Source organism: Solanum pennellii, chromosome 3 (genome assembly GCF_001406875.1).
Source record: "Solanum pennellii chromosome 3, SPENNV200".
NCBI classification, from domain to species: domain Eukaryota; kingdom Viridiplantae; phylum Streptophyta; class Magnoliopsida; order Solanales; family Solanaceae; genus Solanum; species Solanum pennellii.
Window position 1 is genome coordinate 56,664,723 of NC_028639.1, and position 19,809 is coordinate 56,684,531.

The 19,809-nt window shown below is 33.5% G+C and overlaps 2 protein-coding genes across 8 annotated transcripts; one reads left to right on the forward strand and one right to left on the reverse strand.

The window, feature by feature from the left end:
* Nucleotides 1-7,920: 7,920 nt before the first annotated feature.
* LOC107014368 lies at nucleotides 7,921-11,998 on the forward strand. Of its 2 annotated transcripts, none has more exons than XM_015214248.2 (4): nucleotides 7,921-8,493; nucleotides 9,973-10,219; nucleotides 10,820-10,913; nucleotides 11,475-11,998. In XM_015214248.2, exons 1-4 carry the CDS (start codon nucleotides 8,051-8,053, stop codon nucleotides 11,756-11,758), a joined length of 1,068 nt encoding a protein of 355 aa, XP_015069734.1. In that variant the 5' UTR covers nucleotides 7,921-8,050; the 3' UTR covers nucleotides 11,759-11,998. The 2 variants fall into 2 exon arrangements, with proteins under 2 accessions (XP_015069734.1, XP_015069732.1); XM_015214246.2 differs by having other exon boundaries at nucleotides 7,922-8,493; nucleotides 11,466-11,998.
* Nucleotides 11,999-12,870: 872 nt separating this feature from the next.
* Nucleotides 12,871-18,634, reverse strand: LOC107014369 (splicing factor-like protein 1). Of its 6 annotated transcripts, XR_003577460.1 has the most exons (4): nucleotides 16,229-18,634; nucleotides 13,924-15,661; nucleotides 13,725-13,815; nucleotides 12,871-13,627 (listed from the first exon to the last, which is right to left on the reverse strand). XR_003577460.1 is itself a non-coding variant. In XM_015214249.2 (2 exons), exon 1 carries the CDS (start codon nucleotides 18,574-18,576, stop codon nucleotides 16,258-16,260), a length of 2,319 nt encoding a protein of 772 aa, XP_015069735.1. In that variant the 5' UTR covers nucleotides 18,577-18,634; the 3' UTR covers nucleotides 12,871-15,661; nucleotides 16,229-16,257. The 6 variants fall into 6 exon arrangements, 1 of the variants encoding a protein (XP_015069735.1); XR_003577459.1 differs by having other exon boundaries at nucleotides 12,871-15,122; nucleotides 15,202-15,661; XR_001456224.2 differs by having other exon boundaries at nucleotides 12,871-13,815.
* Nucleotides 18,635-19,809: the final 1,175 nt, after the last annotated feature.

Genomic DNA, 19,809 nt, shown 5'->3' on the forward strand with positions numbered 1-19,809 from the left:
GTTAAAGGTACTTTTTTGAAAATTCCGAACAATTCAAGTGTCATTTTATATCTTTTCTCATTTAAGTTTTCTTTAGGGGGAGTGAAATACGTGTTATACTCTTTTCCTACACTATAATTTTGTCTCAATTGTATATTTCTGATAATGTTTTAAGGGGTCGTTTGGTAGGGAGTATTCGGAGAAATAGTCCAGGTATTATGTGTGGTATTATTAATACTATATTTGGTAGGAATTTTGGGTCTATGTATAGTCAATCCATGGATTAGTTATACACCCTACATGGTATTAGAGGGTGTATAACTAATACCTTCCATTTGCTAGTATTAGTTCTAATACCATGGGACTAATCTAGTAAAGACAAAAATACCCCTCAAATCCTTTTAAGCATTTTGTTTATTTTCTTGATTTTATATTTTATATTTATACTAATAATTTATTTAAATAAATTAGCTTACAAATTTTATTATTTAGATATAATTTTTGTTTCTATAATATGAGTTATTTAATCTACTTATTATTACTATAAAATATTATAATCCGACTAATATGCTAATGTTGATGTATGAATTTAAGAACAATTCATAAGTCAAATATTGCCTCTTAACGAAAATCCATTAAACGTTACACAAGTAGTATATATATATATATATACACACACACACACATCTCGAATATTAAAATAGTTTAATTTATTTTGCTATATCTATTGTTTATTTTTATTTTACTTTATGATAAAGAGTTTTTTTTAAAATCTATTGATACAAAATAAAGTTCAATAAAATAGTTTAACTCCAATTTATTAAGACGATAATTTTTTACTCTCAAATAATTTAAGAGAGAAAATAGTGGACATGACAATAAAAATTTTATTCTCCTAGCTAGTTAAAAATGTTATAAAAAATAATATTGTCCGTTAGTTATCTACTTCGACCCAGTTACATGAAATAGAAAATCTCATAATAACTCAAGGGTATAATTGAAAAGAATTTTTTTGTAGAGTTTTAAACCACACATAAAACTAGGTATGAAACAATGAACAAAACACTTGATAATAATAACCACTACATTACTAATCCATGCATTACCAATCCCTACATCACTGATTTTTACATTACTAATCCATACATTATTGATCTTTCTACCAAACAACCCTAAGTGAGGCAACATTCAAAGCGTTTATGAAATGTATTTACCTAAATTGTTTCTGATAAGATTTTAACATAGAACATTACCTATGAACATTCCAATATGAGTATTATAAATCAATTGAAATAAGTTACATTCATTTATATATATTTTCTAAGTTCTATAAACTAATATGTATGTGTCGGTCGATTTAGACATTTAGTGGTGACCTTTTGCAGTACAATTTTTACCTATTAATAAAGTTATTTTTTTATATTTCTTATATTTTATAACATATATATTGTTATTCATTGAATGAGTGGAATGTTTATTGAGTCAATACATGAATAACTATTCATATTTCCTATGTTTAATTAACCTTTTTGGATAAGAATGTATCTACTTATTATGATACTTAATATGATAACTTTTGGAGTGACTTCTCAACCTATAAATAGGATTGATCTTTCACCATTATAATAACAGACGAGAGAAGAAGACATTTCAATAAGATGATCTCTACACTCTACTCCCTACTCCCTACTCCCTATATATCTTTGTCTATATTATTTTCAGTATATTACTTATATTTTATTACACATTATCAGCACGAGACTCTAGCCAATTGAGATTGAGTTTTTTTCTTCTTTAGCTCATGCTCTGGTAGATCTTGTTATGAGAATCAAGAAGGAAAAATGATAACTATGGAATCAAGGTATTATATGCATAAAGCCAAATATGTATTTTCTAGAATCTTTTTATGATTTAAAATACAACTGTGTTCGGTCAATGATATTGACCAGGAATCAAAGACATATACTATTAATAATTGAATATAACATGCTCTACGAAATTCCTTAAATGGAAGAAGGTATAAAGTTTTGGCAGCATGAGTTTGAGTATTATATTTTATGAATTTTATTTCAATGTTTTGAAAGACTCAAAGAGTAAGTCATGTTGTACTTTGGTTTATTTGTCATTAGTTGAGGATAAGACGGTGGATTCAAGTCTAATCACACCAAAAGGGTAAGACATTCGGTTAAAGTTTGATGCACCATAATGAAAAATGTTTGAGGGTAAGACGGTAGCTTCATGTTCTATCGCACCGAGAAGGTAAGACATCAATATGAGTTTTGATGCACCATGATGATAAGGATTGGGTTCGAGTCCCACAGAATTATGACATAACATGCCTTGTGTGGGTAAGACATTGAGTTTGAGTCAATGCACCATAACGATGATATAATGATGATTAAGGCTTTGATGAAAAATCATGAAATTTGTCCCATTGTATTTGCTCAATTCCCTGAGCAGTACATAATAAGTTTGAAATTCGCCCAATTGCTCCATGCTATCATATAAATGTGGTAGCACTGAATAATATGTCTGAAAGAATACAAATGATTAAATGCATGAATAAGGGTGTGGAGAGACATAATTAAAATAGTCATCATTGTGGTAATTATAAAAGCAAGAACATTATTGATTCTCTAAATAATCCTTTAAAATGTGAAGGTAATTCTTATCATCATAATGGTATGAAATGCCATTAGACTCGTGATCGTTGTATGACCTAATAAAATAAAAATCCTCCATCAAAATAAAGGAAGATAAATTTGTGGTAGATTTGACCTTTCAAAGTGATGTTGAGGTGAGTCATGCAAAAATGATAAAATTTTAAAGGCATGACAATGTGCTTATAATGCAAATTTATAAAGCACATATAAATGATTAATTCATTTCTTGAATAGAACGTGGCATGTGATAAGCATCGTGAATGCTCGATCATTCCAAAAGAGAATGAGTCAAGATGTGACAAAATCATTGTGGGTTGGATATGTGTTACCACTCACCTCTAGAATCTTGGGGATGTTTGAGAAAAATGATATATACCACAACTCACTCTTACAGAAGGTTTTTGAGAAAAATAAAGATCAGTTGGCATGATCGGTTGGTCATTCCGGTCTAATATGATGCAAAAGTAATTGAAAATTCAAGTGATTTATATGATGAAAAAATAAAAGATTCTTCAAGAATTCTCCTATATTGCTTATTCTCATAAGAAAATTATTACTGTACTAGCTAAGATTGAAATTGTATTCCTTGAAATTATTTGGAATATATCAAAAAGGTGAATATGGGCCCATTCACTTGCCATATGGAATGTCTGAAACTATATAATAAGTTACATCTATGAAATGGTCACATGTGCTTTTTTGTCAACTTGCAAATTGATTTTTGTAAGGTTATTTGCTCGAATTTCTAAATTAAGAGCACAGTCTCAAATTATGAAATCATATTGATAATGCTGGTTGGTTGAGCAGAAACTGTATGTCTCCAATTATAGCAAAATCATGGGTATGAGAGCAAAACTCCCAAATAAGATTTGCTATGAGATAAATTTATTTAACATGTAGCAACTCAAACAAGGTTTTCCGATCATAATTGGTTCAGGGTTAGGAACCAAATAATTTTCATCTAAAGTTTGAATGTGTGGTTATGATTTTAATTGCTCCACCACGCACACAGATGAATTTTCAAATAAGGTTGAGATGACTATTAGATTTCCTAACATTATGGGGAGAGATAATTGACAGTTGAAAATTATTTATGAGGTTAATTATGAATTACCTGGATCCTTGTTAAAAGAAAATATAAATTTGAAGTTCAAGTGATAATTCTTTTGCATAATGTTGCAAATCTATGGCCAGATGAGTTTACTGACCCTATGTTATATTCAGCTGCAAATAATTATGAATTACTTGGATCCTCGTTAAAAAATGTGAATTTGATTTCAAGTGATAATTTTTTTGAATAATGTTGCAAATTTATGGCCAGATAAATTTACTGACCCTATGTTATAATTCAGCTGCAAATGCTCCAATGAGAAGTTCTTGAAAGACAGAGTTTATGATATGCCTGAAGCGTAATAAACCGATCAGTTCCAAATGTAAAGTTCCTTGAAAAAGGAAAGGAGCAAATGATCAATATGGTCATGATAATGAGGCAAGTGTTATAATAGGAGCACGTTGACATAATACTTCATAAAAACCTTGGCAAAGATTCAGGTACTTGAAATGATGATATATGAAGAGATCTCAATAAGTTATGTCATATTGGAATCGAGTCAAGAGGTCGTCGACGGTATCTTTGATATGAAGTAGCACTCGATAGGATCTTGAATTCAAGTCTGTCATATAATATGGACAAATAAATGATTGGCCAAATAAAATGCGCAATATAAGTATATCATGTTTCATTTTAACAAGTTATGTTTTGGACTTATAGTCCATCGATCAAAATATAATGTCTGTGGGGTACGACGAATCATTGTGTGAAAGTATAACCGTAAGATATAAAGTACGGTATGTGCCTCGGGGCATAAATTTTATTTTGCAAAAGTCCTGATATTATTAAATTGAAATAGTACTCTCTTGTGGCGGATAAGGCTTGTTGAGTCTGACAATAGATGATATATTTGAATATGTGTAATGAATGTTTATCATGTCTAGCTATATGATGAAGGTGATATGAAAATTTTTGAAGGATTTAAAAGGTCTTAAAGTAATTTCATTGAGTACCCTAATGATTGTGAGATTGCTTAATATAAAGAAAGATCAATTTCGATCTCATGAAAATGATTGAATAATATCATATATTAGTGGAATTGATGCACATACAGATTATTGATTATGCAAATATCGAGAATTGTGTGATTCTTCTGGGTATTCCAATCACCTTGTATGAAGATAATGTTGTATGTATAACTCAATTGTATGGAGGATACATCAAAGGAGATCGGACAAAACATATTTCACCAAACAAAATTTCACGCATGATCTTCAACAAAATGGTGAGATAGAAGTACAACAAATCAGTTCAAGTGATAATCTCGCTAATTTATTCACAGGCATTGCTAACATTAACGTTTGAGAAATTGAGATACAAGACTGGAATGCGCCGTCTCCGAGATATCAAGTGAAGCTTTCATCAGGGGGAGTGAAATACGTGTCGTACTATTTTCTTTAACCATGGTTTTGTCCCTATTGGATTTTTCTGGTAAGGTTTTTAACGAGGAAACATTCAAAGCGTATTATGAGATGTGTGTACTCTTTTTTCCTTTATTAGGTTTTTTTCATAGGGTTTTTTCTAGTAAGATTTTAATGAGACACATTATCTGTGGACATCCAAGAAGGAGTGTTATAAATTCATTGAATGAGTGGATTGTCCTCTGAGTTAATACATGAATAATTATTCATATTCCATAGGTTCTATTAACCTTTTTGGATAAGAATGTATCTATTTATTATGGTACTTAATATGGTGACTTTTGGAGTGACTTCTCAACCTATAAATAAGATTGTTCTTTCACCATTATAATGACAGACAAGAGAAAAAAATGTTTGAATAAGATGATCTCTACACTCTACTACCAATATATCTTTGTCTATATTATTTCCAGTATATTACATATATTTTATAACATATATTTAAATTTATGTAACATAACTCAAATTTTTAGGAGTCAAATAATTCACAATAAAAGCTCTTTAAATTAATATTATCAGAATAACGAAATACTATTATTTTATAGAGATATTATTTTATTAATAAATTAATATTTATTAATTTAAAGAATATTTTTAAAATGTAATGAAAGTTAATTTCGATTTGCTTAGGGATTAAGCCTTAAGAAATTAAAATGAATCATCTTGCGAAAACAATATATGAATTTGAGGTCATGATTAATAAACTCAGTTACCACAATAAAATGAACTTCACTTACCTATTAGATTACTCGGATAAAAATAATACATGTTCAGAGGTGTAAGAACTCAGAAGAAATTATGGATAGTATTAAAGAAAACATTGTTAATGACAAAGTTGAAGACGATATAATACGTTCGGAACCAGTTACACATAAAAAAACACTCATCCCATCTAGAACTCTTCACAAATTTCTGGTGCAGTTCGATAAGTCAATATTATAAGAACGTTTGGATGCAATAAGAAAAGTTAGAGATGAACTTCAACTATATTTAAATTGTAATTAAAAATTAAAAAAAATACTAGAATCATATTTACTAAATTGTATTAGACATTTTTATACATAATTTTAATTTAAAAAATTATTAATTTATAATATTAATGAAATTATATATTTATATTATACCAGTGATTCGTTTCATTGAACCAAGTTAAAATTGAAGAAAAATATTATCTTATAAAATTTACTAGTCCCATGTTTAAAAAGAATGATTTATTTTTGGCTTTTGAACAATATAAAAAAGAATGACCATTTCCTTTTATAATACTTTAAATCTTCAGGTGCCAGGTTTAGATTAAAAGATCAAAAAACATTTTGACGTAATTTTAATTTAAGATCATATTTTTATAGGAAAAGGGCCTAAAATATTCTCGATGTATAAGAAATGGTACAAAATTACCCTCCATCCACCTATTGGCTTTAAAATACCCTTCTCACCCACCTATTGGCTTCAAAATACACTTGTCATCCACATTTGGGTTCAAAATTGACCATTTTTTTAACGATTTTAAATTTAAACTATTTAAATATTTTTTTTAATATGTGGCCTTGGTATAATTTAACTTATTAATATAATTTATAAATGGAAAAATGCATAAGTACCCCCTCAACCTATGTCCGAAATTCCAGAGACACGCTTATAATATACTAAGGTCCTATTACCCTCTGAACTTATTTTATAAATAATTTTCTACCCCTTTTCAGTCTATGTGGCACTAGCTTGAAAAAAAAATGTCAACACACGTTGGACCTACAAGATAGTGTCACATAGGCTGAAAAGGGGTAAAATTACTTATAAAATAAGTTCAGAGGGTAATAGGACCTTAGTATAGTATAAGTGTGTCTCTGAGATTTCGGACATAAGTTGAGGGGATTCTTGTACATTTTCCCTTTATAAATCAATCCACTACCCACCCATTACTAATTAAATTCCTCCAAATAATAAACCCGTCACATTATTAATGCAAGAACATGAAAACTAATGTCAATGAGTGTTTTTAAAAATTTGAGGCGAAAAATATCTCTAGGAGTAAATTATCATACATTCAAGTGTCTAAATAAAAAAAATTGATAAACTTAAAAATTTAACGATGTTCATCTTAATTATTCTTTCGTCTCAATAATGTGATGTTACTTCATAAATAACTTTTTTTCAAAATAATATATTAAAGGTTTTTAAATAAATCATAAATATTTATAAAATTATATTTTAAAAAAGTGCATGAATTAATTTGGGATGTTCTACTTCTTTATCTTTAATCATAAATTTCTAATTTAAGCTCGAAAGAGAATCCTATTGAAAGTGTCCTCCTACATAAGCGGCTCAATCAAAATTTAATTGAGCTTCGATTCAGACTCGAAAAATTTTAAATGTCATTTTCAGGAATTTATAATTTTGTGTTTTAGTAGTGTTAGTGGTGATTTTGATACTATAATTGATTTATTAATAGAATGGAGTTTAGTTAGTAACGAGTGGATAGTGGGTTGATTTATAAATTATATTAATAGATTAAATTATTTCCATTAGTTCAACGTTAAGTATTTTAAAAAATATTTAAAACGTCAAATAAGTGGTTAATTTTGAACTCAAAGGTGGATGACATGGATATTTTAGAGCCAGTGAATTAGAAAAATATTACGTGAATGAAAGATAATTTTATACCATTTTCGATACGTACTTTAAACACTTTTCCGTATTTTTATTTTTTAAATTGAATGTTAAATTAAAGCAGAAGATAAAAATGTATAGTGGCTGTACTTTGCGCACTAGATTCCAATTTCAGAGAGGCGGTTGCGTTCCGTCATAAGGAAGATTTTTCAGTAGTAAAAATATCAGTCCAAGAGTGAGAATAGTGTGGTGTGGATAAGATTAAGAAGATGATGAGGCGATCATTCAGTGGTGGAGGTGGAGGCGGTGGTGGTGGTGGAGGAACTAATGGTGGCGGCATGTTAAGAGCCGTTCAAAGGGCTGTGAGGACAGGTGGCACTATCAACGGTGCGGCCCAGGATTCCTTCTCTCACTCATCAACCACTAAAACAACCAAAAGTAGTACTACTACTGGCCACGCGTTTCACACCAAAGCGAGTAATAACGCCGTTTCTCTCTCCTCTTCATCGCCTTTATCTACTCTTCCGTTATCTGCTGCTGCTGCCGCCCTTGCACCGGCCACCTGGGATTCTTCTTCCGAATCTGAAGAGTGGGAATGTTTAGAGGATAATAATAATAATAATAATAATAATAGTATTTTATTTGATGATTATATTCTGGGTCCTGTTCCATCAACTGACGAAGTTCATCATGCAGTTTCTGCTCTTCATCAGTGAGTTCCTCTAATTTTCTTTTCTCTTTCGTCTTCTCTTTTTTGTCCGTTCAAATGTATGTGATAATTTGAATAAATTATAATTCCAGTAAAATCACACCATTAAAACCAGTTGATTGCTTTGTTTACATGTACAAAAGCTCTGCCATTACAAGTCTATTTTTCACGGGATAATTAATGGGTTGTTATGTACGTAAGTATTTACATTTGCGTGTCTCTAGGCCCTGGAATATATTATTAGCTGTGAAGTTAACCAGCTTTTGAGGTCAATTGGAATCAAATGGTACTCCTAGTCCGGATTATGCAATAGTGTTCAAATTTGGAGTGTTCAACTTTGATCATAAATTTGGAAATGAAATCTTTACTTAGAAAATTTACATATTTGAAAACAATGGAGAAAGAGTTGGTCACAAAAATTGACAAGTTCAAATATTTTTAAGGATATGAAATGATTGTGGTTAAAACAAAAACTTGTTTGATGTTGGAAATCTAGAAAGTGTCACATAGATTGGGATAGATACACGGTAGTTCCCTTTTGTGCCGAATGTTTCAGGAAATAATTTATTTTGTTAAATCTGTGTGACTGAAATGCGGGAGTGTACTGAAGTTGAACATTCCTAGTTATGTGACTCAATCCTACCCCCATAGCAAGTCTTCTTTTTTACTTTTTGTCTGATCTCTCTGTCCTTAAATTTTCTCCAAATAGACCAACTTTGAATGCTTTAGCCTTTTTTACATCTAGTGGATATGGTATACAAGAAGGGATCTATGAAAACGGTTTTTGAATTCCTCAAAGCAGATGGTTACAAATTACAATTATTTCCTAGATGAACAAGCTTGTTAGTAAAATGTTACCAGACTGCCAGTTACATTTTCACCCCGATTGATTAATCTGACATGACAGATGACTACTTTACAAGTGAGACCCTACTTCTGCTGGTGAGAACCGGCAATAGAAATCTAGAATTCGAGACATCAATTTGGTTGAAAAAAAATATTTGATGAACTTGGCCGTGACAGTAAATTGGGTATCAGGAAGTAAGAAGTTCTGTTACTTCCCAATAGCAAGCAGCAAGCCTTTGGTTGTCATCCTCCCAAATCTATGCAAGTGTCATTGTTTGTAATTAAGTTAATTAAGAGTATTGTTATAATTTTTTTTTAGTACCTGAAAACTTACCTCATTGAGCTCTCAACTAAAATGGAGATCTTAACTAATTTTAGAATCATGCGGCATCTCTGCCTTATTATGATAGGCAACCTTGTCTGGCCTTAGGTCTTCTCCTTCTCTTTCTTTGTCTAAATTACAACATGAGGAATTCAATGATGTGTTATGAGTTATGACTTTATGAGTATATCTTTCTTTTAGCTATATTCCAATAATTTGTACTTCTTGTATATTGCTGCAGATAATAATCTTTATTTTTGTCGTATTTGTTGTAAATATTCACTTGCTTCTGTTTATATTGTTGGACTTCCTAGGGTCCTTGAACCAACCTATTTTGCATATTCTACCGACGACGGTCTTGGTTACAAATCAAATGAGGATACATCAGATGAACTCACTAGTTCAATTAACCTGACACATGAAGTACTCTCTTCCAGTGGATCTGTGTCTGATTGGATTGAACCGTCTATTCATATCTGTAATTCGAAACTGTTACAGTCATATGGATCTAACCGAGTTTATGATGCTTTCCATTTGCTGCAGACTGAACCTTCTATTCAGGTACCTTAAGAGTGCACATTCAGGATTTTTGTCTTTGAAATTTGTTAGTGTATACATGGATATCAGAAAGAGTTGCTTAATTTCACACTTCTGATTGTAATTGTGGTGTAACAAGTAGTCTTAGACCTTTTAGCATAGAATACTAAGTTGCTCGGACTCCAAAAATGTTGCCGCACCCGTGTCAGATCCTTCAAAAATACACTATTTTTGGAGGATCCGACACGCACCCGTCGACATTTTGAAGGCTCTGAGCAACATAGATAAAATCACAATCCTCTGTTTGATCTCTTTTCAATAATCGAGGCATTGGCTCAACAGACAAAATTCTTGAAGAGAAGTAGTAATTTATCAGTTACACTTGCATTAGATTGCATGGTTTTTTTTTTTTTTGACGACAAGGGAAACCCGCAGCCGCTACCCTTTTGGGTGCGCACAGGGCAAAACCCCACTCCTATGCAATAGCTCGCAAACCACATAGATTGCATGGTTATTGTTGTTCGTAACTTATTGAAGATACTAAGATATTGTCTCAATGGTACTAGTTATATTTTTGGGCATACTGATCTTGTTGACACACAAATTCCCTCCTGATCTTTTTAGAAAATGGTCATTTCACTGTCATCTGACAAGGCTGTTTGGGATGCTGTTCTGAACAATGAGGCAGTTCGGGAAATCAGAGACTCGCTGAAACAAGGTTTGTACTAGATATGATTTGCAGAGTAATTTGTCTTTGGAAGTGTTTAGACATTTGCACCTCTGTTTATACTTTTAGCTGTTGAGTGGCCCAAGCATACTTTCCACTTGTAAAGACACCGCAGATCTGTTTAAGCATGTTATGATGACATACTTCTCTCTGTAAGGAATAAAAGCATCCTATCCTGCAGAAAGTGCATACTTAGACAATGTTCAATGACCCTAGCTTGCTATGAGCTTTTATTTGCAAAATTTGAATGAGGAAGAATCGTAAGAACTCTCTCAGTATTCATGGTTCAAAAAAACCTAGGTAAATATAATGAAGTCACTACAAGTACTTATGTTCTTATCTGCAGCAAAAATGGCAGTTGTGGCTTTTATGTCATCAAATAGTATGTTAGGATCTTACCGATATACATGTACTGATTGGATGTAAGAAGATTATGATTTTCTATTAACATTAGTAAATAGAAACACCTTCTCTCTTTTTATACAAGCATAATTCAGAATTGTTAATGGTACAGTGATTATATTTGACTACTCTGCATTTTAGTTGATGCAGCTGATAATGGCTTACAAGCTGGAAATTCTGAGGAGGGTCTCGACAAGTCTGATTCAGATGGGACTGTAGACGTAATCAGTTGGATTGTTGTGAACACCAAGGAAAAAGTGTTGGAAATAGTTGAGAAGATCATAGAGTTTGTGAATGAGTGGTTTCAGCCTCCTGAGGAAGAGAAAACATCAGATGGGGATACTGATCCATTTGAGGAAAAACTGAGGACTTCCTTCTTCCTTTCCATCGTAGTTCTGCTTGTTGTTGTTGTTGCTCGAGCACAATGTGCGTAGACAACATAATTCGACGAAATTACAGTTGGTAGTCCCCTTTCTCTGGAGTGGGGAGTGGCTGTTTACTGTCTGACAGTATATGAAGCAAGAACCAATTCAGAATTTTCTTGCGTACAGAATAAAAACTTTAGCCCAGAATTTTCCTTTGCTTTTATGGTTTTTAATGATCTCTTCAATTTTACTGTTCTGAGGTAGTTAATGAGTGGCAACTCAACATAATCTAAATGTCCCTTCTTAATATGAACTGACGTCAAATTATAGTGTGTATACTGTAGAGTAAAGAGTATCTGATGTGATTATTGCGTCTTGCTTATTATTTTATTACAAAGAAAAATGCATCACTTCTTTTCTACTATAAGATGATTTTTTTTTGGCTTCCTGGTTGGAGTCTTAAGCATTCAAATTAATAATTTAATACCAAGAAAAAATTTAAAATAAATAGGAGAGTCCTTGCCACTTTTCTTTTACTAGGGTTATCAATTATTGGTTTGAGTTTTTCCACAGATATGACAACATTATATTCTCATTATGTTGATAGAATGACCACATCTTGTTTTGTTTTCTTTCATGGAATGACAACATTGTGATGCTCTAATTTGTTCACAAAAGATCACTATAAAAGAGGGCCAACATATGTTGATGTATTCACATTATTGTGAATGATGATGAACAATGGTGCATCCCAGAGGAGTGTGCCTAAGAACACAGGTGTATTTTGGTCTTCTCCTGTTTTGGACACAAAGTATGCTTGTGTTCTCAGGTCACCCCTTTGGGATCACCTTGCTTTTTTAATTATTTTTTCTCTTAATGCTCTTTGTTTATGTTGTTGACATTTTTTTAAATTATATTCCTCAATCATCGTTCAATAATTATTGATCTACGAGATTTCAATTCTTTATATGATCGTGTCTTTGAGTGCTACTCGATAAAGATACTTCTTTAAAAATTTTACTAACCTATTCATTTACCAGATGCAGCTGAAAATTAGTTGAAGCATACTGCCACAGTATTTTTCTACAAAAAAAGTCACTCGAATAGCTGGATTCCGTCAAGTCCATTACCGTCAAGAAGCCATTGATAATTTAGTGTTTCTGAAGGCCAATAAATCAATATTTTCGTCTAAATTTTCAGAAATTTCAATCGGAATTTCTCAGTATTTACATTTAGTTGTGTTCCCTTCTTTTGTGTATATTGCACCAACAATATTAGAATACACTTTTTAAGTTCAAACTGAGTTTCCTCTCTTTAGTTCAAACTGAGTTTAAGTTTTAATTTAGAGGGGAAATAGCACTATCATGCATTCCAACAGTACGACAAGATCCTTAAATCATCTTTAGAAGAACTTTTTCAGTTCAAACTGACTTTAAGTCATCCTCTCTTCTGTTCAAACTGAGTTTTAAGTTTTAACTTAAGAGGGGAAATGGCGGTATCATGTACTCCAACAGTACAACAAGATCCTTAAATCGTCTTTAGAAGATTCAGCTGCGTTCTATCAGAGACTTGGTCTGCATTAGACTTTCCAGGCATGAAGAGAAAAGAACTCTTATCATCCGACACCTACATCACAGCAGCACAGCGGCTAACTTACGTAACCACTGGAGATAACTCAAGGTAGAAAACAAACTCCATTTTTTCGAATCCAGTAGTCCTTGCTCATTTGCCATTAGGCGCCCCTCAAAATAAACAATAACAGAGTAGAAAAAGAAGAACGCAGTAATTGAGAAAAACAAAAACCTGCTTTTAGAGACTTCCATCAACCACTAAACATTGTGAAAATCATGCACAGAACAAACTGAGAGAAAACAAATCGAATAGCCAAATCAACACGGTCCAGTGTTACCAGCTATTTGACAAGCTCCAAAACTAATTCTAGACGAAAAAATGGACAAAGAGGAGATGGTTAGCAATTAAGTAAAACAAAAACATTTTGTCAACTACCCAAAAAAATAATAATTTAGGCATCCACCTTCACTCAAATGATTTTCACGCCCAGGATGTGACCACCAAAACAAAATAGGGACAACCATCTTCACTCACAAACCAATTTTGAGTAGATCCTGATTTCATGGGAAGGACAAAGAAAGAAAAATCATGCATAATAATGCTATAACAAGTAAAAATAGACCCCCACCCCACCCCAAAAGAAATATAGGTTCAAATTCAACCTAAAGAATGCAACTGATACTTTAGAACTAACAAGTGCCTAGATGAGTTCTTCCTGTACGCCTAATATTAACTTGTCCACCAGTGAAAGGATGAATGAATCAAGAGATCTTCTGAAATGGGGAGCCATTCCTGTTATCAGTACACGCTACTAACAACCAACTAAAAGGAGTTAGTCTAAAACAGAAGGTCTAAAAACGAAAAAGAAACAAAATAATACAGCAATAGTGAACCTATATCCAAATGTACCAGATGCCAAAACCAACGCTAAACAGAAATACTAAGCTTCCACACATTATCCAAACTCACCATACAAAAATATGATCGACCACACCAGAAGCTTGAATGGTCCTAAAATCTTAGCAAAGATATTTAGGTGTACTAGTTGTCTCAAGAATACCAGACATTTGGTGGATCAGTAAAGAGATCAGAAACATTAAGGCATTAATGAGCGTAGTTACTACATGAGAACCCACACAAGAAGCCATGTCTCAAGTTCCAACCAAAACTACCCACAGTTAATTTGTGAACATCTGGGGACAGCGTCCCACCCATGTTCTTTCCCCAAAAAAATTCAATAAATTAACAGAAACATATTACATCTCAAGAAAATGATTGGATGAGAGTAAAGCCCTGAAGAGCAAAAAGTTAAAAAACACTTCTGAGGGAGATGTAGCTTAAAATGTCTCAACTACGTATTCACAAGAATAAAAGAGGAGATCTACAAATATATTAATCCTCACGAGATCTCCTATTTACTATGTGATTCAACCACTTTGCCTGCTAGTGCTTTCCATTTCTCTAAGACTTCCGCGCCACAAATCAAAATCTAAGACAACAATGTCGAATTCAAAGTGACTGCTAGCTTCCTGCTACAGCACTGCTCTTCATTGGAAGACTATTGAAATAGTCATGTACTTGATTCCCACACACCCCACCCCCTTCAAATAAAAAGTTCATAGCCAGGTTAGAAATGTCCTAGTTTAGCCCATCAGATTTAAATGCTACTAATTCTCACTTCTCCCTATTGGGCTTCAGCTAATTCCCATTTGCAAAGAAAACTTTCTTGATAAACATCACAGAAAATCTAAAATAAAGTTCTAACTAGGACTCCCAACAAGATAAGTGATTTTCAAACACAAATCAGACCAGCACAGGATAACACATTCCAATACAAGCATCTTTTCCTGTCACAAGACATCTGGAAAATGTATCAGAATGAGTAATAAAATTAATCTGAAACATGTGAATGCAGTCATCACAGTATCAAATTCACATACCCTTGGGAACCTTCAAAATATGAAGATGCATCACCTTTTGGGAGGAATAGCAGAGGCAAGCATCAGGCTGCTTTCTGAACTCTCAATAGTTAAATGACCGCACAAAGTAAAAGAGATACCAAGTTAAAGAAATAATCAAAGGAGGATTAGTGGTGAAGAAGCCAAAGCGGAGAGAAACACACAAACTGTGTATGATTAGTCATCAAGAAAATCCAACAAATCATTTAAAATAAAATTTGGAAAACAATACTGCAAGGCAAACCCCAGAAACGAATCCTACAAAAAGTAAAATTAATGTCCATAATTCACCGATATAATGTTCCAACACAAGCTGAATGAACTGAATGTCTCATCTCTCTGCATAACAGTACAACAAGGTTAAAGATGTGAGTTTGAAACTTCCAACAACTAAGTCATGGCAAGAGGGAAGAAATCAGGTGAAATGCTCCAACACATCAGCCTGTCAAAATATTACAACATTAACAAAGGGAGAAGCGTTAAGAACGAAAATTATGAAGTAACAAATAAATTATGAATTGCTCACTGCTCCAAAAAAAATAGTGAACAGAAGGGGGAACAAGGTTTGAATATAGATACTTGCAATCAGGAAGAATCCCATATCTTTCAAGAATTCATGAACATACAAACCAATACACACATATTACGTACAAGGCATCCAAATTAGAGGGACCCAATTTTTAGTAATAATAGGATTTAAAGTTTTTTTTGTTAAATTTTAACTTCCCACATATTTTCAAGACTACAATATTAAATGACATTTTGGTGTATTATACAGACCATAAATTCAAAAATCTCCTCTACTAGTTTAAATTCTGTTTCAAGCCAAAATCCGACACTAGAAGGATAGAGATTTAAAAAGAATCAAAGTTTCTGATGTATGTATACATCCTAGCATAAAGATGAGGATGAATATATATGTGTAAATGCCTGAAAACTGAACACCAAACAGCACACAGAGGATATCAAACAGAAAATTTGGAATTAGACTTGGTAAGAAATTTCCAACCTAATAGTGCAGGTGATGCATCAATTGCATCATGACTTCATTTCTGACATGAACTTTTCATATTCTGCATCCGCACCATAGGCATGCTTCTCCGCTGATGATGGAGGTGCATGAGTTGGTGGATTTGGAGCCCAGGGAACATTACTCATACCCTGTGAATGGTTCCCATTGGAGTGGGATGCAGATGGAGGAGGGGGTGGTGGTGCGACACCATAATAAGATGGATAGCTGTATGATGATGTTGGATATGCAGGCTGAGCATTAGGTGGCATTGTTGTGACAGAGTTACCATACACATTCTGAGATTGCATTTCAGGAGGATAGCTTTGTTGTGCCTCACCAGGAGATGTGAAAGTTTGTTGGTTTTCACCAGAAGAAACAGTCTGAGCAGGGGCACCAGAAGATGCTGCTGGAATTGAAGGAGGATACTGCATTCCATATGGAGGGATGGGTTGACCTGCGACAGGAGGATACATGGCTGCTCCAGGAGGAGGAGGTGGGTACTGGGCATATGGCGGAGGCACAGGTGGTCCCCATGGAACTGGAGCACCAGGTGGGGGATAGCTACCAGGAGGATCATTGCCAATGGGACCACCAGCTGCATACTGCTGGGACGGATATGTCCCCATGCTCTGATTAGGAACCGGGTATGAAGGCATTGCCGGAACAGGTCCTGGAGGCACAGCAGGCTGAGGCGGCTTACCTGCAACTCTCACAGCAATGGTTCTTCCATCAAGACGGTGGCCATTCATGCTAGTTATAGCACTATTAGCTTGTTGAACATCCGCAAACTTAACGAATCCATAACCTTTACTCAGACCACTTAGACGATCCTTTATAACTTTAGCCATCACAATGGTACCAAATGAAGAGAATAAATTGATCAAACCGTCATCTTCAAGAGTAGGTGGCAAGTAACCTATGTACAAGTTTGTCTCGTCAAACTCCTTTGGCTTTAGTATGCTTGACCCTAAGCCAGGATGTGAACTGGCACCAGCACCACCAGCACTGTTATTGCTTGCCCAAGGAGGATTGCTTCCTGAGTTTCCCGCGCCTAGAGCTAGCGTTGCTGAGCTTTGCTTTGTTAATGATTCAGGAATAGTACCTCCCAACTCTGTCAGAAAATTCTGGTACTCATCATCCATTTTCTTGCCGGTAGTATTTTTCACTGGACAATCGATAGTAGGATGTCCCCCATCACCACATATTTTACAGAGAACTTCACTCTTAAAGGTGGTGGTGCGAGAAGGACATGCATACTGCCTATGCCCTGGTTCACCACATAGCCTACAAAACTCCTCATCTCTAATTGTTCCATTCAAAGCAGCAAGTTCCTTAAGTTGTTGCCTCTTATGTTCATTGAGCACTTCATCAACAGGCTGCAAGAGCTTCTCCACCATAGCGGCAGCAGCTTCAACGGACTCCTGGTTCTCAGCTTCCACCAACACATGTAAATCTTCATTGTCAGCAGGGTCAGGTTTCAAATTCCCCTTTTGCTGGAACCTACCCTCCTTGATAGACCCTTTGCCTCGAATTACAATCTTTGCTCCCGTCTCCTTTTCCATCCTCTTCTGAGTATTCCCTCTTGGACCAATAATCAGCCCAATAAAATTATAACCAGGGAACTCCTTCATGGGAATGTAGAGCTTCTTTTGAAGCTTAGGAGGCCTATAATCAGCAGGAGGTTTAAAAGCAGGGTTCTTCTTAATGATTTGTGATATAATCTCTTGTCTCTCCCTATTCAACTTTTCTCGTGCGCGAAACTCCCTGGTGTTTATACGAATTCCCATATTATCATATATAGGTTCAGGCGAAGGCGACCTAGCACCTTCAGGTCTATCATCCAAGGGCATACCCGATTGCAATTTCCTACTAATTTCAAGTAATCTACTATTAAGAGCTTGAATTTCAGGATCAAATTCAATACCTCCAGTGAAATCTTTCATGAAATCCGGCAATTGAATAACGGGTTTGGGCTCATCGTCAGCCCACCTCGACTTCCTCTTTCTTCCAGTCCCACTTCCATCACCGCCGCCGGTCCCATCATTGGTTAATTCAGTGGGAGGTGGATCCCAACGGCTCCTCCGTCTCCTTCTACTGCTAGTTTCTTCCTCACCGCCTGATTGATCCCTGTCGGTGCCGCTGTGAGTGTTTGTCAATCCGTTTTCCGACAATAACGGCCTCTGAATCTCGCGCTTCAGAGTGACTTCACCGAGTTTTTGCTCCTCTGATGCTTGATTTGGACAGGAATTATCAGACGCCTGAAGCTGGGCATCATGGGAAGCTAGGTTTTGTGATGAGTTGTGATCTAGGGTTTCAACTGCGGGAGATTGAGATTGGGAATCCATTGTACAGAAACGTCAATTATGGAGGGCGATTCGGAACCGGGCGTGTATTTATAGACTTGTTATTTTGTAATTTAGGTTTGGATAGTATTCTATTTAGATAGAAAAAAAGGTGGGAATAGAAAAAAAAAATTGGAAAAATACATTATTTTATTTTACTTAAAAAGACTCAATATTGTGATATCGGGTAAAAAAAATTAATCCAAGATATGTGTGTTAGTGGTGGATTGTTGGATGTTTTTTTTTAAAAAAAAAATATTGGTTAAAATAAGATATAATCGAATAAATTATTGGCGATTTTTTATACTTTTGGATTTGAGGATATCTATTACTTTAAAATTGACGATAAGGACATATATAGTTCTAAAGTATAACGAAGAACATATGCATATCAATTTTAAAAGTTTAGAGGTATATTTGTCTTTCTCACTAACACTTCAAATTCTAGACTCAATTTAATCTTCATCTATATGTTTCTTCTCTACTTATGATCCTTTTTGTAGGTGATTTCTTACCCAGTTTTATTTTTTGTATGAAAAGTTATAAGAAATTATGTGATGCTCGATTTAGATGGTATTGTTGGTTAAAGTGTGGTAATTGAAGAATTTTTTTATTTATTGTTGATTTAAGGTTTGGAGATATTATTCTTTTAGAATTTTATTAGATGTACTTTTTGTAATTTTATCAGAAATTTATGCATTTTTTTTGTTGGAAGAAATATTTTGTATTCCTAAGGTTGTACTTTGTTAGGATTTTTCAGAGATTTGTTTTCCTATGGCTTTACTTTATTATATATTAGTGAATTTTGCGCGATGACAAAAAGTTTAATTAAATATTTTTATTTTTATTTTAATATTTGAATATTTAAAATACTTTAAGGAACGTTTATAATTTTCAAATTTAAATAGACTGAATTTCAAATTTCAGTTATTATTAAATTGCAAATTAAATAATGTAACAATAACGATATTGTATGAATTTTTTGTTATTCATTATAGTCGTAATTTAAAATTATAAAATATATATAATATTAAATATATTATAGAAAGTGTTTGACTTTTAAAACGAAATAAAAAGTGAAAATCACAAAAAACATTTACGTATAGATATGAAAATATATTTTATTTTGATCATATGAAAATAACTTTTATTTTGATCAAATTTTAGAGTTATAGTCGAAGATTGATATAAAAGAATGATGCAATACCTCACTTTGGTCAAAATTATCACTTATCT

Bases quoted from the DNA above. Each gene is read 5' to 3' on its own strand.
- LOC107014368 (XM_015214246.2), top strand. From the start codon at position 8,051: ATGATGAGGCGATCATTCAGTGGTGGAGGTGGAGGCGGTGGTGGTGGT. The intron at 8,494-9,972 runs GTGAGTTCCTCT...TGGACTTCCTAG, and splicing joins GCAGTTTCTGCTCTTCATCA to GGTCCTTGAACCAACCTATT. The intron at 10,220-10,819 runs GTACCTTAAGAG...TGATCTTTTTAG, and splicing joins AGACTGAACCTTCTATTCAG to AAAATGGTCATTTCACTGTC.
- LOC107014369 (XM_015214249.2), bottom strand. From the start codon at position 18,576: ATGGATTCCCAATCTCAATCTCCCGCAGTTGAAACCCTAGATCACAAC.